Below are 22,300 nucleotides of genomic sequence, written 5' to 3' on the forward strand. Positions count from 1 at the left end.
CTTAAGCCCCACACTCTGCTTTCAGAAACTATTTTAATCACACCGCTAAAGCAGAATGACTCTGTGACACTGATAAAACGCATTTTTGAGACAGAGAATCCAGCACCTGTATATAAGCCATTTGAGCTTTAGAAAAATGTTACCAAAACAAGGATCATTTTATAAATCCTTTAACGAGTTTGTTGGAAATCTTCATAAAATTTCCTCCAAATAAGCGTCAATTGAGTCTGAAAGATTCCAAGTTTGATGGTTTCATCTTTTGCAGACTCTAGCAAATCCCATGCAGTGTGAAATGTTGATGGTGTCTTTGAATTATCTTGTAAGATGAGCACTCACATTAATGTTCTGCATGCTCAGAAAGTCTCCTCTAGCTTCACCACCAGCTTTGCCAACAAAAATAAGAAGGGCAGAATGCTTTCCTGCTCAAATGCATCTACTGGCTGTGGTATGAGTGTTGATTCAACAGGAACTAGCAGACACGATTGACTGGATACGTAGAATTCTTATTCAATACTTTTATTTTTAATGCATTTAATTTTTGGAGGGTTGGAGGTAAGTCAAGTCTTGAAAATTTTACAAGCAAACAATGATTCTTGCTGTGAAAAAAAAAGCATTTTACTCAAAACTAAATCAAAATGTTATTAACTGATGATTTAAAAAATAAAGAAAGAATAAGAAGAATAAACATTGTTTTACTGTTTATTTCCTTTTAAGGGCGATTTTCCACCATTGTGGAATAACCTAACACTTAGGCAGCTATAGTTTGATCAATACAGTAGATGCTGATAAGCATATGTATTATTGGCATTCTCTTTTTGTTTATCAGTGTGTTTTTGCAAGTTTCAGTGTGGATTTTATCATTTTTTACCATTCTAGGTTCAAATCATTAAGCTCATTTGTGGATTTTTTTTAATTTAAAAGTTAATTAAGCTGTACTATGGTTTTTGAAAATAAAATAAAAAACATATAGTATATATAAAATAATCAAATAAATAGTTGAGCTGTTTTGAGCTATAATTTTTTACAAAGTTATCAAGAAAACAGACATGATCCTGTTTTATTTGTACTCACCTATTTAAAATTCTTACTGTTTTTTTAAGGTAAATGATTAGGAATTAGTATTAGTCGGGTATTGACACCTTTATAGTTTTCTCTGTACATCTGTGTTATATAAATATGTTTTACCTTTCTTTCACATTTTTCTTTTTTTGTGGTCTTTTTATTGTCATTTTAAATTTGTTTAAAATGAAATTGAATTTAATGTGAAATGAAAAACGTAACATGTATCATTACATTGTTTAAACTTTATACCAGCCTCAGCATTCTGGCTTATTATTTTTATTTGTATTTATTTTTTTGGGGGGTGTTCTTTTTTTAACCTAAATATTTTTTTAAAAATGTATTCGAAATGTGTCTAATATTAGAATTGTAAAAAATCTATTCCGAAAAAGCTTCAAACTGAAATTGATACGTCATCTTTGTTTTGGTCACGTGACCTCGGGTCAAACCGCACCTCGCGGGAATCAACATGGCGGCTGCGGAGTCAGTTCGATGCCCCGTTTGTTTTAAAGACTTCACAAACGAGGACATTAACGGACATCTGGACGCATGTCTGCTGGAGGGTGCGTCAGACTGCAGTCCGTCCTCAACGGTCGAGACCGGACCTCCCGAAGCCAAGAAATGCCGCACAGGAGCAGACCCTGTCAACCAACCGGGCTCCTCCTCCTCCTCCTCCTCCTCCATGGCGGACTCGCAGTCCTCGGTGGTGTTTTCCCTGTTTCAGACCAATAAGGGGAAACTGCGCGCTAGAGAACCGAGTGATGGGGTTTCCAGTCAACAAAAGAGTCCCACCGCTCCTGCTCTCAACCGGGGGCTGAAGCGTCCGCTGAGGGAGACGTCAAGGACCCCGCAGAGGAGCCAGCTCCCGGACGCTGGGATTTCTAAGGCCCCCATGGAGCCGCTGCTGTCCCGGGCGTTGTTCGCATCGAACAAGCCTCTGGCGGAGGCACTGAGACCGAACACTCTGGAGGAGTACTTCGGTCAAAGTAAAGCTGTGGGCCAGCAAACCCTCCTCCGGTCACTCCTGGAGTCGCAGGAGATCCCGTCTGTGATCCTGTGGGGTCCACCGGGATGCGGGAAGGTGAGGGCCGGGGCGGTGCACGCGGGACCCGCAGCCCTACATGTCAATCATCATTTCCTATATAACTCATTCATTATTTATTTCAGACATGCAAACATGAGTCTGTGTGGCGTTCAAGGAAGCTCGAACATACCAATCTCTGTATTTTGAATGTATTAGACATTTCAATGTAAATGTACATTTGTAAAACAAAACAAAAAGTTAAATTCGCTTTAATTAGTAAATATATATAACATTTTTACAATTATGCATATTTTAAACTTCATTTGTCTGAAATTACAAGCACCATTCTTTTTAAATCTTAAAGTTTAAATCACATTTGAGTTTTGTGGTTCACCATAACATCACAGTTACATCTGAGGATGGAAAGATTAATGGGCTGCTTTTCATTCCATTCTCAGACTATGTCCAGCCTCATCACCCAGCCTCTGCTTTCCTCTTTCAGACCACTTTAGCCCACATAATTGCCAGTGCCAGTAAGAAGAATGGAACGGCTCGTTTTGTCACTTTGTCTGCCACCAGTGCGTCCACCAGCGAAGTCCGGGAGGTGATCAAACAGGCGCAGAACGAGCTCCGCCTCTGCAAGAGGAAGACGATCCTTTTCATTGATGAAATTCATCGCTTTAACAAGTCCCAGCAGGTGACGTACTGAACGACCAGCAGATCAAACTTTATGAAGTTTAAGGATTTATGAAAACATCATTATAATCACAGACTTTATTGTCAAAACAAGCAGAACAGCTTATCCGGGTACTGATTATCTCTGATGCTGCTTTGTGTTCATCCTGCAGGACACCTTCCTTCCACATGTGGAGTGTGGGACAGTCACTCTCATTGGAGCAACCACCGAAAACCCATCCTTCCAGGTGAACGCAGCGCTGCTGAGCAGGTGCAGAGTACTGGTTCTGGAGAAGCTGTCGGTGGAGGCCATGAGCTCCATCCTCAACAGGGCAATCGCCATGCTGGGGATCAAGATTGGAGGGCAAGATTCCAACAACCTGAAGGATGGAGACCAGACTGACGGATCCGAGTAAGTGCTGTTCTGCTCCTCCTGTTGCAGGATTCTAGTGTTCTGAAAAAGACGTTTTTCTGTTAAAACCACTATTTTTAAAAAGATAAACAGAGACTAAAATGAAAGAAAATGAAATTCTACGGCGCTGTCTTTGATTTTGTTGTTCCATTAAATTTGCATCTGTGTGAAACCATCTTGTTTTAGGGCACAGGTGTACATTGAACAAAAAGCTCTGGACACCATAGCGTTTCTCTGCGATGGCGATGCAAGAATAGGGCTGAACAGTCTGCAGCTGGCTGTGCAGGCTCAGACCAGCTTACAAAAACAACAAGAGGTTGTAGTGACAGAGGAGCACATCAAGGAGGGGCTCCAGAGGTCCCATATCCTCTATGATAAAGCTGGTGAGCTCAGATCTCCTCATAGTTCAATGTTTTTTCAGCCCTATAACACCAAAGCCGTTGCTCGTCATCATCATCAAGGCTCTTGCAGGGGGTGCGATGCCCCTTCCCGGTGTGGAGAGACGACCCAAAAAACAAGGGTTTTCCATTTCTTCCAGTCTTGTTAACTGTGTTAACTCTGATGTTAAACCCACTCTGAAGAAAATTGTGTTTTCTTGGTGTTTCCAACATGTTCTTGTGGAATTTCTGTGATTATAGAGATTAAGAAACACTTGCAAGTATTACTTCTTATTATGAAAAACAGATTATTTGTGACCTAGAAAATACACCTGGAAGTCCACAAACTCCCTGTCCCAGCTCTCAGCAATGGGGAGGGGAAGTGGGGGTGGGCTTGCTCCACACTAACGCTCCTTCCCACGACTAAAGAGGCGACTTCCCAATGAACTACAGCTCTGCAGAAACTATGTCCTAGAAAACCACATGTTTTTTGTTTTGTTTTGTTTTTTGGGTAAAAATTGCAAAACTGTAATTTAAAGACTACTGGAAGTGCTTTCAAAATAGTTAAAAAGGTCATTGTGGTGGGACTTTAATTAAAAAAGAAAAGTCATAGGAACCTCTGTGTCAAAAGTTAAGAAAAAAATCACAACATTTTTTCATTAGGTTTTGTTTGTACAAAAAAATCAATAGTTAGTTTATATAGTAACAATAATATAAATACAAGGCAGTGTTAACCTTTTTTTAAAGGGTGAAATAAGATTTTGGGTTTGGTTTGACAGCTGCTTTTCAAGGTGTGTTCATGTTTGGTGTGTTTAACTCAAAGGTGAGGAACATTACAACTGTATCTCAGCCCTGCATAAGTCCATGAGAGGCTCCCACGAGAACGCCTCCCTCTACTGGTTGGGGCGCATGCTGGAAGGCGGCGAGGATCCTCTCTATGTGGCTCGCAGACTCATCCGCTTCGCCAGTGAGGACGTGGGTCGGTAATCTCCTGCTACTGGTATTGTTTATCAGTCAGCTGTCGCTCCTGTGTGATGGATGTTGTTTACCCCCTCAGGTTTGGCCGATCCTGCTGCCCTCACGCAAGCCGTGTCTGCCTTCCAAGCCTGCCACTTCCTTGGGATGCCTGAATGTGAGGTGGGCTCACCTGACCACTCACACTTTTTGTTGCTCTCTGCCACGGTGACAACAGTTGTTTCCCTTTACCGGTTTCAGGTGATCTTAGCTCAGTGTGTGATCTACCTGGCACGAGCACCCAAGTCTGTGGAGATCTACCAAGCATATAGCAACGTAAAAGCCTGTTTGAGAAACCACAAAGGGCCCCTTCCCTCCGTCCCACTGCACCTCCGCAATGCCCCAACCAAGCTGATGAAGCAGCTGGGCTATGCAAAGGGCTATAAGTACAACCCAGCATTCAGCCGTCCTGTAGAACAGGAGTACTTACCTGAGGAGCTCCGCGGGGTGAACTTCTTCACCTGGAAAGGCTCCCATCCATGAACACATGGATGCTGCTGAAGGAAAAGTGCCTTTTGGTTTCACAACTCATTTAGCTCAACTGACACACAACAGGTTTTAGTCAGTTTGTCAGTTTGTTTTCATCAACTTTGTCTTCTCAACAGTCTTTCAGATTAAAATGTTCTGTCCTAACTCTAAAGATAATTATTTTTTTACTCGTTTTATGTTTCAGAGATATAATTTTATTAAAGAAAAAAGTTTTATAGTTTATTGATTGTTCATTTGATTGATTGTGGTTTGAATTTTGGTTAATTGTCAAAGGAAAAAAGGATTTTTTTTTCATCTTTATGTGAAGATGGTTGACTTGACTTCTTACTGATCATTGCACCAGTTAAGGAGAAGGGGGGGGGGGGGGGGGGGACGTACAAAAACTTCAAGCATTCAAAACACTTCATCATCAGGCCCTCCTTTAAAGCAACACTGATGTGTCAGCCCTTCAAAGCATTCCCAGTGGTCTTTTAATTATGATGATGTCAGTTTTAGCCAACGTTTATACATGAAGAGCGCTCTGTTTACACGCTTTCCAGCTAGCATAAAATCCCTCACATCCTCAACCTAAAAGTACTGGCACAACAGAAAGGGCGAGCAATATTGGAGCTATGCAGCTGTGCAGTTTAGATGCAGATGTCAGCTCAGACGAGGAACATGACGACCACATGGATCTTTTTGTCTGCAAGTGGATGCATCAGAATGGAACAGAGCATGGTTGCCTGCCCAGTGTTTTTTTTTTTTTTTTTAATAAATTTGCATTTTTTTCTTAAAAAAAAGAATTGTGTGCTTCTGATTCACAATGATATTAATAAAGAACATTTAAAACAAAAGGAAAATTGAGCTTAATTTTTATTTTTTTTATTTTTCCTCAATCATCAGAGAAATGCCACAAGACCATGTTCAAAAAGACAGTTTTCATCAGAGTGAGTCTTTCAAAGGGTTCTGTGCATCAGATAGTTACTGTAATTTAAAATAACAGAGCAGCAACCTAATTGGCATGGTTAAAAAATCGCATGATTTATTGATTTAGTACAAATAGTAATTCTATATCTCTTAAACTGCAGAGTTTACAAACTGGATCTCATTGCAGTCTAAAGAAAACATTTTCTTTGAGCAGTAGTCTGTTTCTGAAAGATTATTGTGGAAAAGCAAACAGTTTACATAGTATTTAGATACAAGAATAAATCATAAATGTCACTTTGGACATTATTACGGCTGCTTTGTGGAGTAAGAAAGAGCTGAATTGAGGGAGGAGCTGGATTATGACTATGGGGATTGTTTTTTTTAACAATGTAGTTATTTTAAACATAAAAAAATTCTGAGCATAGAGCCTTGGGGAGCATCATTGTAAACAGGTAATGAGTCAAAAGCAAGGCATTCCACCCACACTACCTGAGCGTGTCCCGAATAGTAAACGTGTTTAATATATATAAGTTTGGTAAAGACAAAGTTTTTTTTTTTTTTTTAGCAAAACTGAATGATTTAGCGGAAACAAATTCCTTTCTCAGGTCCATAAATACATATGCACAAAATGCTTTTAAGTCGAGAGCATTTAGAAAGTCATTTACAACTTTGATTGTTGCACAAATTGAGTCTGACCTGCTCTTAAGTCACACTAAGATATATTTATACAGAATTTTAAACAGACCTTAAACCAGTGCAACTTATTCATTCACATGTTCTATTTACCTCCATCTTTTTTGTTCAAATGTGTATTTTCAGTCTTCAGTAATTTTCCCTGTTCATAATCTTACGTGCAACATATTTTTTATTTGAATGTCATTACACCTCCCTGTCGATAGGGGTCGGTGAGGAAGTAGGCCTTCACCACAGTGCAAAGGAACAAAAGAAGAAGAAATTGTAGTTAAATATGGCGCTAGCCGGTGTTTTCCTCGTGCGTTTTAGAAAGCTGTGTAGTTGTGTTAAATGCGTTTACACCGTAGCTAAAACATCTTCAAACTGGAGCACGGACATGCGCTGGTATGGGACCAAACCTCGACGCTTTCCGGAACAGGGCACCTCGTTTTTTCAAAATAAAACAGGTGAGGGGCAAATACCGGTTAGCGGACGTTAGCTAATAGGAGCATCGGTTTTATAACTCGTTGAAAGTAATCGTGTTTTCAAGAAAATAAGTTAACAGGGTGCACTTTGGGTAGTGTTATAAGAGGTCATGATAATGGTGCCGTTCGTTTTAATGACAGACATTGACCTTCAGGTGTTTGACTTTGTGTAGGCAGTGATGATGATGCTCCAAACCTCCTGAAGGATTTTCCAGACCCTAAAGGTCTTCTGAACAACACAATTTCAAGGTCACTTGGGGTCAGCGACCTGTCAGAGTACATTCAGTACAGCTGTACGGAGCATCAGGGCGTCAAGGTCAGCTCAGTCTTTGATGAAGTGTTTTTCCACAAACTTTTTTCTCTTTCGAATACTTCTTTCTGATGTTTTTTTTTTTTTTTTTTTTTAGAAAGCCACAGTCACTCTTCTGTGGCCCTGCAAGATCGAGAAGGAGGGTTTTGCCTCAAAGAAGACCAATGCAGAGCGCCTTGCTGCAGCTGCTGCCTGTCTGGAGCTAAGAGTGAGTTACTAAAGTGTACATTTACGACTGCATATTTGAATTTCTGCTTCACCTTTTTTTCCTACAGGAAATTGGTGTGATTGGTCCAAACAATCAGCTTCCCAAGAGGAGAGCTGGCCGAGGAAGAGGAGAACATCCTCTCCTTCATGACCGAGAAGATGACGTGTGGACAGATGATGTTTCTAGAACTTCAGCAGACGAATCGTCGATGACAATAGAAGATTCTCACAAGGTCTCTGAGGCTCTTTCCGTGTTTCCACATCCGAAATCTCTTCTGACCAGAGTCATCCAGGTGGCCACAACATCCAGCAGAGTCACGGTTGGTGGAGAGGATCTTAAATGGAGACTTATCAACTCCTAATTGCAGAGTTTTGTGGATTACCCTGTAATGTATTACTGCAGGAGCACATGCAGTTCAGGACATCAGGCGGGAAGCTGAAAAAATGTGACCTGACTCTGTTTTGGCCCGAGAAGCTGGTGTTTACAGCCACAGCAAGCCGCCGCGTGACTGCAGAGAGGAAGGCTGCAGCGCTGGCCTGCATGAAGCTTAAGGTGAAGGTCTTTTAAATAAAAATTGTATTGGATCTACACATTCGAGCTTTTCCGACCTGGCTTTGTCACTGAGTGCAGGAGCTGGAGTTGCTGGATAAAGATAATAATCCACTGACTCATGCCAAGTACCACCGCGAGAAGGTGAAGGAGGCAGGAGAGAGGGAGAGGCGTCCACTCCCACTAAAAATCCCAGAATACCTTGAGGAAAGCATGAGAGATTACCTTGCACAGGTGAGCTGTCATCCAATATATTTATTGTTTCCTCTTTACTAAAATACTTGAACAATAGTTTGTGCTCCCAGAGGAGCAACAGCTAAAATACCCTTTTAACAAACATGTGAAGAAACATGTTTTTTATTTTAAATCAATTTTTAAATGTGTATATAAAACATGTATCTGTCTAACAGTACCCTGTGGCAGCAGAGGTACAGAATCTGTGGGAGGAGGAGGAAACACAAGGCCAGCAGACTGCAAATCAGGAAGAAGAGGAGCTGGATGAAGATGACGTCCTAACGGACACCATCACCGGCAGACGGTACAGACCTCTGTCGGAGCTCGAGGCTCAGCAGCGCAGCCTCCACCTGCTGAGGGAGTGGGAGCGTGCAAACCCGGGGCTAAGCGTGGAGCTGCCCGTGGACACGCACCGTCAGCGTGTGATCTCGGCCGTGCGTTCTTCCCGCGTGGTCGTCATCGCGGGCGAGACTGGATGTGGCAAAACAACTCGGATCCCCCGCTTCCTGCTGGAGGACGGTGTAAGCGAAGGGGCGGGTGCAGACTGCAACATCCTGGTCACACAGCCCCGTCGGATCAGCGCCGTGTCTGTGGCGCACCGCGTTGCTCAGGAGATGGGTCCAGCGCTTAAACACCATGTTGGATATCAGGTACAATTTAAAAAAAAAAAAAAAACTTTTTAAAGCATTTTGAAACAAATAAGTCCTTTTTGATGAGGGATTGTACTCTTTCTGCAGGTCCGACTGGAGAGCCGACCCCCGGAGCAAAGTGGCGGCGCCATGCTTTTCCTCACAGTGGGAGTCCTGCTGAAGAAGCTGCAGTCAAATCCAACCCTGAGGGGAATCAGTCACGTGGTGGTGGACGAGGTCCACGAGAGAGACATAAACACTGACCTGCTGCTGGCCTTACTGCGGTCGGCCTTGAAGGAAAACCACGACCTGCGAGTTGTGCTGATGAGTGCCACCGGAGACAACCAGAGGCTGGCTGAGTACTTTGGAGGAAGCCCCATCGTGAAAGTACCGGGGTTCATGCACCCAGTGAAGGACAGATTTTTGGAGGATGTGCTGAAGGAGATGAGACATCCTCCTGTTAACCAAAATGCTTCAAAGATGAACAAAGAGGTAGAATTTCTGTATTCTTTTACTTTTTTTGTTCTATTTTTCTATCCATAATCTCATCTGTCTACTGTAGAAATCTCCCATGATTGATTCATTATTAATTTATTTTCATTTCCATGAAACGACGAAAACAAAAGCTCTATTTTTCTTCTTTCGCGTACGTTTGCATTCATTCTATCTTCAGGGAGGAGTACATGAGGCCACACCAGATCTGGATTTAGTAGCTGACGTTATTGAACACATCGACAGAAATGGGGACGCTGGTAAATAAGCTCCAACATCCAAATGACCGTTTGCCGGAACCAGAAAAGAATCTGCTGTCGTTCTGCAGGTGCAGTGCTGTGCTTCCTGCCTGGATGGCAGGACATCCGAGCCGTTCAAGACAAACTGGAGGCGAGGCCTCACTTCTCCTCAGGATCACACATGATTCTGCCATGTAAGGCTCCTCACACGGACTGAGCCGGCTCTGCTCCTCGTAAAGCTTCATTTCATTCCCTTTAAATTCCAGTGCACTCCAGTTTATCGGTGCCTGACCAGCAGAGGGTGTTCCAGCGCCCCCCGGAGGGACGGCGAAAGATTGTGCTCGCCACCAACATAGCGGAGACCTCCATCACCATAGACGACATCGTTCATGTGGTGGATGCTGGGACTCATAAAGAGCAGAACTACGACGCCCGCACAAAGGTCTGTTTTTATGTCCCACGTATTGCTACAACCAAAAGGCTCTACAAGATTTGAGTTTTTTTTGTTTTGTTTTTTCTTCAGGTGTCCTGTCTGGATACAGTTTGGATATCGCGCTCCAACGTGACCCAGAGGAAAGGCAGAGCAGGGCGATGTCAGCCCGGACAATCCTACCACCTGTTTCCAAGAAAACAGCTGGAGTCCATGTCTCCCTTCCCGGTTCCTGAGATCCTGCGCACCCCCCTGGAGAGTTTGGTGCTGCAGGCTAAAATCCACAGTCCTAACTGCAAGGTGCGTCAGCAGAGCCCTTTCTTTTTGGTGGATCTAATGCTTTACGTAACGTTTGATTCCTATTTGTAAAACTCTCTTATGCTGCGCAGGCCGTGGATTTCTTATCTCAAGTGTTAGACAGTCCAGATAAAGATGCTGTGAGAGACGCTGTGCAAACACTACAAGACATAGGTAAGTGATGTGTTCAGCATGAAGGATGTTGTGGTCCCTTAGAAAGAAATGAAAACGTCTTACCCCATTGGCAGTTTTCTTTAAGTAAGAAACAAAAACTACCAGTGAGGTAAGAAAATTTGTTTTATAAAGAATTCTTAACATAGAGGAAACCGTGTAGTCATTAAGATGTGTTTTTTCCTCAAACTGAAATTATTTGTAATAAGACAGTTTTTACTTCTTTTAAGATTCAGTTTTTGCTGTGTGGAAAGGTTAGGACTGTCCTTTTTCAAAATGGTCATAAATGTCTTTGGTTGTATTAGGAGTCCTGGACAAGACTGAAAGCTTGACTCCTTTGGGGGAGCGTGTCGCCTGCATGTCATGTGACCCGCGGCTGGGCAAAGTTCTGGTTCTGAGCGCCATGTTCAGGTGTGTTCTGCCCATGCTGTGCGTAGCTGCATGCCTCACCAGGGACCCTTTTCACAACAGCATGCAGAACAGAGCACCTGTCAGGCAGGTGAGCGATCCTCTCTGAAGTTTTATGAATTTCCTGCCTTTTTGGATGGGAAAAGGCTTCATGAGAATAACTATGGATGCAACAGCCTTCCTACCATCTGTTCTTGCACTGTTTTGAGTCCGACTTGGATACATTTGTCCAAATCATGCAATGTCACAGCTTTTCTTTTTGCATTAAAGTTGGGATGGTATCCGTTTGATTTCATTGTGTGTCTTCTGTCCAGGCCAAGGAGGCTCTGAGCCGCTCCAGCTACAGTGATTATCTGGTGTTCAGCAGAGCAGTTTTGGGCTGGAGGAAAGTTCAGCTGGAAGGGGACAGAGAGGACAGAGACTCATACCTGGAAAACTACACTCTGTCCAGAGGAAGTCTCCGCTTCATCAACGGTTCGTCATTGAAGCCTTTGACACAACTGTCCTTGCTGTGTAAACATGTATGGGGCTCACCTCACGGGTGGCTCACAGGAAATAAAGTCGCAGGCCACTCAGTGAGCTCGTTGAGTAAGAAAGTTTAGGCAAACACAACCAGGTCGTACAGATGTTTATATCTTTTTTTTTTTTTTTTTGACTCTCCCAAACCCGTTAGTGCCATTCACGTGAGAATTGCGCTCTCCTTGCAGTGTTGCAGTGCAGTTTGGCTGTCAGAAATTAGACAATCAGGGTGTGGTTTGTGTGCATCCTGTGGCCACTTGCGTATCAGGTACCTGCCTCGTCTGTGCAGCATTTGTGGTCAGTAAGGACTCACAGCTGACCACTGACTGACCACACTTACTTTAGTGTGTGACATAAGGACAGCGTACAGCTTCACTTGAATGTCATCATTGCGTGTGAATTACATTATCTTCACAAATACAGTCGACAACAATTGTATGTCCGTTCTCATGACGTCTCTTAAAAGTGGTCTTAGGAGCCTCAAGGAAAGTCCACGACACACCTGTGCTCCCATTAAAGACCCATTACGATGAAAATTTGTTTTTAATCATTACCATTTTTCTGATGAGAGACGTATATAAAGAAAAATAAGCTTATAGTTGCATTACTGAGTATTTCTTTGTACAAACCGTGAATCAGGCGCAGATGAAAAAACGCTCCCTGCCCTGCCCCACTCAACGATGGGGGGGGGGGGGGGCAGGGTTGCTCTGCGCCAACAGTCCCGTTCACAACTTTGGAGACACATTTCTAATAAAACTACTGCCACTCTGCAGAAACTGTCCTAGAAAACGGCATTTTTGTTTTAGCCTAAAACAGCATAACCGCAATTAAAAGATGACTGGGAATACTTTGAAAATAAATTAAAAGATGATCTAAGTAGGATTTCTAAAATGCAGCTGCTCCCCTCTACGACCCCTAATGACCTTTTCTTCCGTTACAGGCCTGATGTCTCAGTTCAGTGAGAACCTGCTTGAAGCAGGCCTGGTTTCTCGTGCCAGCGAGTGCCAGCGTCCCTCTTCTCTCTACAACGAGCACAGCAGCCAGAACGAGCTGCTTAAAGCTGTGCTGCTGGCTGGACTTTATCCCAACCTCATCCAGGTATGTGTGAGACTATGGCACAGCTCACTTTTTGCTGGTCTTCCTCACAGAGCTGGCAGTTCTCTGCACAAGATGAAATGGAGAGATATTCGTGCAGATGGGTTGAATCTTTTGTGTTTCCTGCATCTGTACTAACAGACTCACTGCGATGATGCGACATTACAGCTCGACATGTCTTGGTCTGTTGTTGTTTACAGGTAAAGAAGGGCGTGGTAACCAAAGGAGGGCGGTTTCGACCCAACAACTTGTCTTTCCGCACACTCAGTGGACCGGTGTTGCTGCATCGCTCTTCTGTGAACAGGTGTGACCCTTTGCATTTACATCCGTGGTCTTCAACACCATCCTAGGGTCAAGATATCTGTATGTGGTTACATGTGGTTCTGGACAATCGGGGTTAAAGGTCACTGCGTCTGCATCAATCATGTGGAAAATGACAGCAACGTTGGCCCTTTTTGTCTGCTTTCAGGGGAAAGGAGGATCTCCCCAGTCGTTGGTTGACGTTCTTCAGTGCTGTCAAGTCTAACGGGAATGTTTTTATCAGGGATTGTTCTTCTGTCCATTCTCTCGCCCTGCTGCTCTTCACAGACTGTGATCTAACAGAGACAGGTACGTCAGTCTGCAGCTCCACTTTTGTTCAAAGTGTCAAATAGAAAGATCAGAGATCCCCTAAACCCCCTGATGGCTATATCTATTTTCAGCTTTTTAAAGTCGCTTATGTCACTGTGGTATGTCACTTTCTAATGTACAGTAAACCCTTGTTTTTGGCGGGGGTTACGTTCCAAACAGAACCCGTGATGGTCAAAAGCCGTGAAATAGAAACCTTTATTTTATTTTTACAATTATTTTACAATTACCGTAAATTCCGGACTACAAAGCGCACCCAATTACAAGCCGCAACCACCCATATTCACGTGTTTGACTGCTTTTATACATACACAAGCCGCGTCAGAGTACAAGCCGCACATGTGATAGCCGATATTGTCATCCTGACAGATCACGCCCAGCATCCCAGAGTGAGTGCAATACATTAGCACATTGTGGGTGGTGCCGATTATGCCTCTGGGTCACGTATTTGAGTGTATCGACATCTGACAAACAGCATGGACCTATATTCTGTTCACAAGTCCCTCAGTTATGGTGTTTTTATTTCATTTTTTTTTTTTTACTTATTGACAATCTAGGTATCTAACATAAAATTACAAACAGTAACCATATAATCAACATTACATCCCTCAGTTATAATGAGGAAATTTACATCCGCGATTCCACATTTCCCATGAGTCTTAGGGGCTAAAGGCGGGGCCAACGCCCGGCTCGCCATTCTGTTGTACGTGTTTAAGAATGAGCAAGTAGCAGCAGTGCATGGAGGGGTGAACGGGAAAAGCTCTCCTTCCGCTTGTGTCGCAGCAGCGTTATGGGAGTAACAGGACTGGTTAGAAAACACAACGGTAAAATAAAGCAGCGGCGACTGAAAAGCGCGCGCCTCAGCGCGATACGCGCGCCTCAGTGCGCGTCAGAATTCAGAAGCCTCTGCACTCCGCCGACGCCTCTGCGCTCCGCTCCCGCCCCGCGCGCTCCTTGTCTCCCCTTCCTATCTACTCCGACACCTCTGGCCAGCGCGGCTTCAAGGAGGAGCACTTCGTCCCCGTTGCGCCGGTGGACGGAGCGAATCGTGTCTGTGCAAAGCAATCGGACTTAATACTGTACGTTTTGTGTATGAGGGGCGGGTGCGTTGTTACGTGTGGGAGCCATCAGACTGCCATCGGCCCCGCAGCTCAATCAGCAGGAGAAGATGTCTCCAGCTCACACGGAGGCTGTGAGTTTTTCAAAGCAAAATTCCGCTTTTACGGTTTCCTTAGAAACCGTAAACTGAGTGTACATTCACTCCATGCGCTGTTCTCTCCGTCACGCAGCAAACCGGCTTTTCCAAACCCGTTGGTGACGGTGGACTTTTTTACGCTGCTTTTAACGATTGCTTTTAACTTGAAAGCTTCATCATAATGTAGCGGCGATCACGTGCACGTTGGGTCTAATGGCCCCAAAGGATTCTGGGATGCGGCCGGGCATGCGTGTTTCGTTTTGTTGAACCATGACTGAAGTGTCTAAGACCTGATGTCAAGTCCCTGCTGTTTGGCTGCTAAGAGGTGTGTTGAATAAAAATGCCTTGAGCTTGGTGTTAGATAAAGAATTCAAACTATTCACTGAGTTCGAAAATACGTGCATGGCGGCCGCTAATTAAATCCATAAATTAGCCGCGTCACTTAAAAAGCCGCAGGGCTGTAAGCGCAGGAAAAAAGTAGCGGCTTGTAGTCCGGAAATTACGGTAAATACTCTATTATACATTGAAAAGAAAGAACAAACCATTTTACAGGTTCAAGCATTTGTTTCACAAATAAAAGTACAACAAATAACTTCTGTACTGTACTGTCAAGTAATAATTTTAATCATCAATGTGAACAGAAGGCTTCAAATTGCGGAGATTAGCCCCGCCCACCGCGTCCCGAGTAATTGGATTAAACGGGAGAAAATTTAAAATGATTATGAAAAAAATACAAAGTACAGTGGGACAAATAGGGAGAAGAACATAGTGATAGGCAGTTGTCGCTCTTTTTTTCTTCTTTGCAAAAAGATCCTTATCCACCGACATGCAACCATCAAGAGAATTTGCACGTACGTAATGTAAATTTGGCAACGTGTACATATTAAACTGCAACGTTATTGACACACAGGTAGAGAAGAAGCGGAGTGACTTTTTAGCCAATCTGAATGCAGAACACAATGCACGATGCAAACCCGTGAAGTAGCGAAACCGTGAATTGTAAACCGCGTTATAGCAAGGGATCACTGTACACCCAGCAGCCAATTGGAATCGAGAATACACCCGGTCCATGGTATAACAGAAAGTAATGGACATGGATAGTTCTCGCCTCTGCATCTGTCCATTCCCCCTTGATCTATTTAACCCAAGAATATTACAAAAAACCAGTGTTTTTATTTTACGTCTTGCAAATTCCTTTTGTCCCGTTGCAGTGAATGGGGACCGAGTGGAGGTGTCTTTTCCCGGACACTCGCTGATGCGCCTGGAGCTGTCAGTGGACACTTGGGAGCTGCTCTGGGAGCTCCGCACCTCCGTTCAGACCATGCTGTACCGAAACCTCAACAGCCCCAGCGACGCAAGGACTTCTCAAGACGGAAAACTTCTGTCCCTAATAGTAGAGCTGCTCAACAACACGGATTCAGACCATCTTCATCAAGGACTGAGCAGAGAAGATGAGGTGGACTGAACAACGTTTTAGACGTGCTTATGTTGTTGCTTTAAAACTGAACCAATGAGGATGATTTGTTTTGAAAGCACTTTTGATCATCAATGCAAATTCTTTTTTGCAGTCTTCTTCTTTGCTGTCCCTGTAAATGTTCAAATGTTTGTTTTGTAATAAGTTCAGATTTTCAGAAAGAAATTAGATTCTACTCCTGTAAGTAAATATGAGTTTCATTGCGCTAAATTCTCTTATTTATTGCAATAAATGCATCTGATTTATTAGAATGTTGATTTTTCTTGTTGAATTGCCTGTCAAGGAAAACCTTAAACTTCACTTTTGTTCAAAAACCCATCATCTTTTGATCTATTGTAAATGTATTCCCAGTGGTCTTTTAATTATATTTATGACGTTTTGAGCCAAAATCAAAAAACCTGTGTCGACAGTTCCCCTGTTGCTGAAAGCTCTCTGTTTACATGATCTCCCGCTAGCTTGCAGCCCCTCACACCCCCAATCTAACATTAGAGTATTGGAGCTATCCAACCGGTTATGAGCCAGATCCACAAGTTAATGCATCAGAATGGAGCGGAGTGTATTTTCTACCTAACAAATACGGTTTTTATTTTTTTTGTCTGCTCCTGAATTACAATAATTTTGAGGGGGAAATAACCTAGAAATGGAATTTTAAGCTTATTTTTTCCATTTATCCCTTGTGCTATCCTAGGCACTTTAACATTGGGAGTTGGGTCATCTAGACCCACTAGACAGTGCGCTGAACCATTTTTCTTCAATGATTTGTGATCTTCACTGGTGTCCATGGATTACATGAAATCTTTCCACCTTTGTCCACCTTTGTTATGGTAGGGAGAACATGTCAAAGTAAGGGTGGGGTCATCTAAGATAGCACAAGGGTTAAAGGTCTTCCATCACTGAAAAATGCCACAAGAACACATTAAAAGCACCAAAAATATCATTTTAATTGAAGTGAGTCTAAGAAAAATCCTTCATGAATTGTGTATGAAAGTCGCTTAGGCGCTGCAGGAGTTCTCCCAAAACGTCATGAGGTAACAGAATGCAAAATCTGAAAGGACAAGAGGAAACAAACTTTAATAAATTGGTAAATGAGTTGATGTAGTAAGAACCTGGAACAAGCTTAATTTCTACCTGATGTGGAAGGTGCCCTCCTCCTGTCCGTAATCTGAACCAGGACTGGCCAACACTCCAGCTTCCTCCAGCAGCCGCAGACAGTAGAATGTGTCCGGTTGCATTCCCGCTTCCTAACAAAGGGACACAAGATTAAAATGAGGAGAAACGCATATCAGCAACTACATGTTCCGCCTGTTTCTCCTCAATCATTCAGTAACCTTTGCTTTCTGGATGGCTTTAGCTGGAAGATGGATTCTGGGAAACGCAAATGCTCCTCCTTCCACTGCCTGACAGCTGAAACCCTGCAAGCTGTTGATCACCTCACAGGCTTTCTTCACATTTTTAACCACTGTGGACCTGATGTGTTGCGTCTCCTGCATGGAGAAAGACTCATAAGACCCTCAAATAACTCCATAAATACAGTACACAATAGAGAACAACATGGCATTCTTTGCAACAGAAGAGCCTGAAAGCGCAAGCTCACCTGATAATAAAGGAGGTATGAAGGGTCTCCTGGCTGAGGAGGATTTGTCATGAGATCCAGGGCAATTTGACCCAAAACAGGCGGAGAGGAATCCGCACAAAACAGGGTGTAGATGTATTTCTTCACAGCAGGATCCAGATTTACAAGCTCAACATATCCGCCACGCAGACCACACCTGATGGAAGGTTGGTAAATGAGGTGTTTGCTTGTCCATCATCACAGCTTATTTGAAATCTCGTGGTTGCATTTAATACTACAGATATAACAGATGTTCTTTTACTTTTTCTGAATAACTCATCACTCAACAAACACCACACTGCAAAAACAGAGCCCTAAACAAGTCATAAAGTCAGAAATCTGGAAGAAAAAAATTGTAAAGATTTTTAAAAATTTGCCTTATGGAGTAAGACATTCTTTTAAAAAGAAATCTTATTTTAATAAAAGAAATTCTAGTCACTATGACATGTTTTGTTAAAGTAGAAGTTTTTCTTACAAGACAGAAAAAAAGCGTCTTTTACTTTCCAAAGATTCTAATTTTGCATTTTTTAAGTTTCAAATTATTTGGTCTGAAAAAGTAAAAGCTGAGTGATGGTCATAAACGGAGAACATTTCACTTGAATTATAAATTAACTGAATTTCTAGTGTTTCCTTCTTAATCTTAAAAGTTTGTTTTCTTCTCTAAATCACAAAATGATTGAGTTTCAGGAAAAGCCTCTTAAAAAGGGACTCATACGAGAAAAGGAGAACTCACTCTCCCATAAAGCCTTTGGATGCTGAGTGAAAGGACGCCAGCTCCACCGTGTCGGACAGAGGAGGCCCCATTTCAGACAGAACTCTTTTGTACGAGACAAACTCCTTTTCCCCGTAAATGCAGCCTTGATAAACCTGAGGAGGAGAAAATTATTTTGATTTGGTGTTTACTGCATGATGGGATGGATTTTGAACCACCCACCTCATCAGCCAGAAGGAAGAGTCTTTTCTCCGAAGCAAACCGGATCACCTCTTGCATTGACTTTCTGCTCTGAACTTGACCTGCGGGACATCAAAACCGGACCCGTCAATCATCCTGACCCGCCTCCTCAGAAAACTCTCCCTGATGCGCTGGGGGGATTTCAGCACCTGCCGGGTTTCCGGGGTTGATGACGTACAGGGCAATGGGGTGACACGCTCCCTTGCATGACTCCAGAGCTCGGTGCAGCTCCTCCACCTGCAGCTCCCAGCCCCTCTCCTCACTCAGGTAGTAGGGGACGACCACTCCACCTAGCCCCTCTATGGACAGGGTGGTGGTGCTGTAGCACGGCGCTGGAGTCAGCACTCCAGTTGGGTATGGCGCCTCAGCGTTCACCAAGACATTTAAAATCCTCTGATGTGGAAAAGTCACAAATGAGAGGAAGCTGGAAGACAGGACGGTTTGTGGAGGTGATGGAGGTCACCTACCGTCAGCGCCCATTGAGAGCCACAGCAGAGAAAGATGTTTTCAGGGTTGGACTGAACGCCTCCATCTCGTCTGCTTATGAATTCAGACACTCTCTGGACTATTTCTGGTAGTCCCCCTGTGGCTGAGTAAGACCCTAAAGAGAATGAGCATTTTGAGAAAACGAATGTCTCCGAAACGGCTCAATTTCAAACATATTTTTACCAAACCTGTTTCTTTTTTTTCCTGCAACAGTCCTGGACTACAAGAACCAGGTGGTTTTCACGGTTCTTCCTTTGTGCTGCACATTTGAACGAAATTTTTGCCATCGCCACATAATCAATAACTTACCAAAACCTCCTCTGAGCCACGAAACCAAAACATACGTGTCGCGGATATTCAAAGAAGGTTTAAAATTTGTTATGGGATGGCCGTTTGGGTGGGAAATTGGGAAATTTGGTGATTTTTTACATTTTTGCACGATATGGGAAAAATTTCACCAGCTTAAGTCTACAACCACAACCAAAGTTTTGTTGACCGCTGACCTTGGAAAGAGGACGCCATCTTGAAATTTCCAAAAAATATTACCTTTATTACTTTCTACAAATCTAAACTCCTCCTAGGGATTTTAGCCCTTATGCTATCTCAGATGATCCCCCCCTTACATTGACGTGTTCTTCCTACCATGACAAAGGTGGATAAAGGTGGAAAGATTTCATGTAATCCATGGACACCAGTGAAGATCACAAATCATTGAAGAAAAAAGGTTCAGAGCACTGTCTAGTGGGTCTAGATGACCCAACTCCCAACATTAAAGTGCCTAGGATAGCACAATCACCTCAAAACGCTTTCAGCATTGTTAGAAAACTGCTCAGTAAAAAATGTTGGATTGAGATTAGAACCACACTAGCGTGGCGAGCTGGAAAAAGTGACGTGAGTGTTTTTTACCTGAATATACATGAATCCTGGGCTCAAATTAAACAAAATCATATATATAATATGATAAGAACATGTTCGAAATTTGAGCATGGCTACCAAAAAGCTTCCGTTGCCAAGGAAATCCAAAAACGTACTTTTGCAGATTCTTCTAAAAATGACACAGACTTGTTCATCACCCCCAGGCAACCAAAAGATAAAATGGTTGCTATGGAGTTTCAATCAACAGAAAACCCACCATTCTGAGATAAGTTTTTTTTAAGGAATTTCTTATCTCTGACAGCATCAAAAGGGGACAGTAAGGGGCATGTAGCAGCCACATACTATTTTAATTTTTAAATTTAAGTTTTTATTTCCTTATCATGTTATTTATTGTGGTTCTGATACAAGATAACTGAAAACAAATAATGAAATACATGAAAAGAAAATATAAATTATTCAAATTTTAGATTTTTTCCCCCCAATAAACATGGAAAAACACAAAATGAAGAGTCTTAAACTGATTAAGTGAAATCATAATTATGGTTAAACTGATGGGTTGTTTTTTTTTTGCTTTTATTTTTTTACTGGCGACCCCCCACAGAGCTCTCACCCACGCTCCATCCAGCACATCCATCCAGCAGCTTCTGAGCCCTCTGTCTGACATCCACAGGCAGTTTTTCACCGTTCATCAACTGGGGGTAAAGACATGCTGCAAGAACCTGTCAAACCACAAACAGTTTAGGTTCAGGGGGTTCAGAAAAAAGTTAGACAAACTTGTAGACTTTTACCTGCCGGACAAATGTCAGAGGCTTCACACCTCCTCTGTGTGGGTCACCCCAGGAGACATCTATTACCTCTTTGAAGGGCTTTTTTACTCCCTATGGAGGCAGAAACATCAGACACCAAACCATGAAACTGTTCTTTTTTACCCCCAGAAATGCATGAATGGTTTTCTTTTGTCTTTACCTGTCTGAGATCTTCCTTGATCTGTTTTGTCCATCTGGCCAGAAGCGAATATTCCAGTGTTTTCATGTTTTTCACGTTTGAGCTGATCTCCTGCAGAACGGACATGATCGCTCCTCTCTTTCCTCACACCAGAAGCTACAAGGAGCTCATGTGAACTGCTTTGGTTTTTCCAGTCAGCTTTTTGTCTTCCAGTTAAAGAAAATGTGGTGAGCTGTTCTTTATTAACAGTTTTATAAAATGAGATGCTGCCGGCAAGATAATGTTTTCCACAGTCCTGCAATGATGTACTTTGCAACCATGAAGGGAACACCGGCTCTGTTACATTTTAACTTTCGTCCTGACTGTGCATGACATTAAAAATTCCCTAAAGTCATCTAAATTCTGTTCAATTTACATTTTTTTCTTTACATTCTTAGCTTTGACTGATTCTCTGTTGAATAAAATAAAAATAATGTACTCTTTTTTTTTTTAAACGTGTTCAAACTATTTTTGATGCCAGAATATACCGTCACATAAAAAGGTCGAAAGTGCAAAACGTGCAGTTTATACAAGAGGAAGAAAACATCAAAAACAAGCATGTAAGAATAAATTAAGTTGTATTTTTTCTTTAATATTTTGCTTTTCGCTGTTTGTTTATTTTTAAGTGCTACCAGGATTTTTTTCAAGCTGTAACTGACTTTTTCTCTGTTTCTAACTATCAATTTAAATGGTGGTTGTGTTAAACTGTTTTCTGAAAGCAAAACTGAATAAAGTTGAGTTTGTTGTCTTGTGGTTTTCTGTCTTTTTTTTGTCTTTGTCCTTGTAGAAACTTACCTACTCATTAAATGTGTGTAAATTAGGAAAGAGGTTTGTTGAAAATGTCACTTGAAAGTTTTCTGTAAATAAATGACAAATGGCACCAACTGGTTCATTCCATGAACTTCCCCTCCGTTTTGTTCCTCTGTCGTTTTTTTTATATAACTCTGTAAATGATCTTATTTTATTTCACACGTGTTGTTGTAAGGGGAACATAAATAAGAACTTTATACAATGCAGTGAGGTTCAGCAAAAGGTCGTGTAGAAATCTATGTTGTACTTTTTTTTACTTGTTGCTTCCAATACTAGAAAAGTTTTCATTGAAGGTGCAAACAAGAGGATATATAGTTGTAATTTTAAGGTTAACTTCTATACCTTGAAGCTTTAAAAGTATTTTAGGTATTTTTTAAACCGTAAAACAAAAAAAAAACAACGATATCATCGCTCACTTTTTCTCTCCACTCATAAGCAACCATTAATCACTTTATTTATGGGGCACTTTTTTATCAATATGGTGTCAAACACAATGTGCTTGACATAAAAGATGTGCAAAAAACATTAGTTAAAATAACAAACAGTCGTAAAAAAACATTAGATCAAAAGCAACAACAATCAAAGAGAAA

At 42.3% G+C, this 22,300-nt stretch overlaps 3 protein-coding genes across 3 annotated transcripts; 2 read left to right on the plus strand and 1 right to left on the minus strand.

Moving 5' to 3' along the window:
- The first annotated feature begins 1,495 nt into the window (after positions 1-1,495).
- Positions 1,496-5,832, plus strand: wrnip1 (WRN helicase interacting protein 1). Its single transcript, XM_004079378.5, has 7 exons — positions 1,496-2,140; positions 2,586-2,780; positions 2,932-3,170; positions 3,357-3,553; positions 4,371-4,526; positions 4,605-4,684; positions 4,763-5,832. Exons 1-7 carry the CDS (start codon positions 1,529-1,531, stop codon positions 5,042-5,044), a joined length of 1,761 nt encoding a protein of 586 aa, XP_004079426.1. The 5' UTR covers positions 1,496-1,528; the 3' UTR covers positions 5,045-5,832.
- A 1,023-nt stretch (positions 5,833-6,855) lies between these two features.
- dhx30 (DEAH (Asp-Glu-Ala-His) box helicase 30) lies at positions 6,856-16,241 on the plus strand. The gene is made up of 19 exons (XM_011486943.4): positions 6,856-7,095; positions 7,287-7,429; positions 7,521-7,631; positions 7,699-7,950; positions 8,034-8,183; positions 8,262-8,414; positions 8,591-9,064; positions 9,152-9,535; positions 9,717-9,795; positions 9,864-9,968; positions 10,041-10,216; positions 10,298-10,504; positions 10,594-10,675; positions 10,978-11,171; positions 11,395-11,554; positions 12,540-12,697; positions 12,895-12,998; positions 13,164-13,303; positions 15,728-16,241. The coding sequence occupies exons 1-19, from the start codon at positions 6,924-6,926 to the stop codon at positions 15,979-15,981; spliced, it is 3,498 nt and encodes a 1,165-aa protein (XP_011485245.2). The 5' UTR covers positions 6,856-6,923; the 3' UTR covers positions 15,982-16,241.
- A 665-nt stretch (positions 16,242-16,906) lies between these two features.
- On the minus strand, positions 16,907-21,115 carry LOC101172281 (alanine aminotransferase 2). Its single transcript, XM_004079475.5, has 11 exons — positions 20,883-21,115; positions 20,705-20,794; positions 20,527-20,635; positions 19,022-19,155; positions 18,704-18,947; positions 18,537-18,616; positions 18,336-18,469; positions 17,585-17,759; positions 17,319-17,474; positions 17,119-17,231; positions 16,907-17,035 (listed from the first exon to the last, which is right to left on the minus strand). The coding sequence occupies exons 1-11, from the start codon at positions 20,985-20,987 to the stop codon at positions 16,945-16,947; spliced, it is 1,431 nt and encodes a 476-aa protein (XP_004079523.1). The 5' UTR covers positions 20,988-21,115; the 3' UTR covers positions 16,907-16,944.
- Between the last annotated feature and the right edge of the window lie 1,185 nt (positions 21,116-22,300).

Source organism: Oryzias latipes, chromosome 17 (assembly GCF_053564925.1).
Source record: "Oryzias latipes strain Hd-rR chromosome 17, Olatipes_Hd-rR_3.1".
Lineage (NCBI taxonomy): Eukaryota > Metazoa > Chordata > Actinopteri > Beloniformes > Adrianichthyidae > Oryzias > Oryzias latipes.

Coding starts and splice junctions, on each gene's coding strand:
- wrnip1 (XM_004079378.5), top strand. CDS start 1,529: ATGGCGGCTGCGGAGTCAGTTCGATGCCCCGTTTGTTTTAAAGACTTC. Junction 2,781..2,931: donor GCTTTAACAAGTCCCAGCAG/GTGACGTACTGA, acceptor TTCATCCTGCAG/GACACCTTCCTTCCACATGT. Junction 4,527..4,604: donor CTTCGCCAGTGAGGACGTGG/GTCGGTAATCTC, acceptor TTACCCCCTCAG/GTTTGGCCGATCCTGCTGCC.
- dhx30 (XM_011486943.4), top strand. CDS start 6,924: ATGGCGCTAGCCGGTGTTTTCCTCGTGCGTTTTAGAAAGCTGTGTAGT. Junction 8,415..8,590: donor TGAGAGATTACCTTGCACAG/GTGAGCTGTCAT, acceptor TCTGTCTAACAG/TACCCTGTGGCAGCAGAGGT. Junction 11,555..12,539: donor AAGTCTCCGCTTCATCAACG/GTTCGTCATTGA, acceptor CTTCCGTTACAG/GCCTGATGTCTCAGTTCAGT.
- LOC101172281 (XM_004079475.5), bottom strand. CDS start 20,987: ATGTCCGTTCTGCAGGAGATCAGCTCAAACGTGAAAAACATGAAAACA. Junction 18,617..18,703: donor CAACCCCGGAAACCCGGCAG/GTGCTGAAATCC, acceptor GATGTCCCGCAG/GTCAAGTTCAGAGCAGAAAG. Junction 17,232..17,318: donor AAGCCATCCAGAAAGCAAAG/GTTACTGAATGA, acceptor TCCCTTTGTTAG/GAAGCGGGAATGCAACCGGA.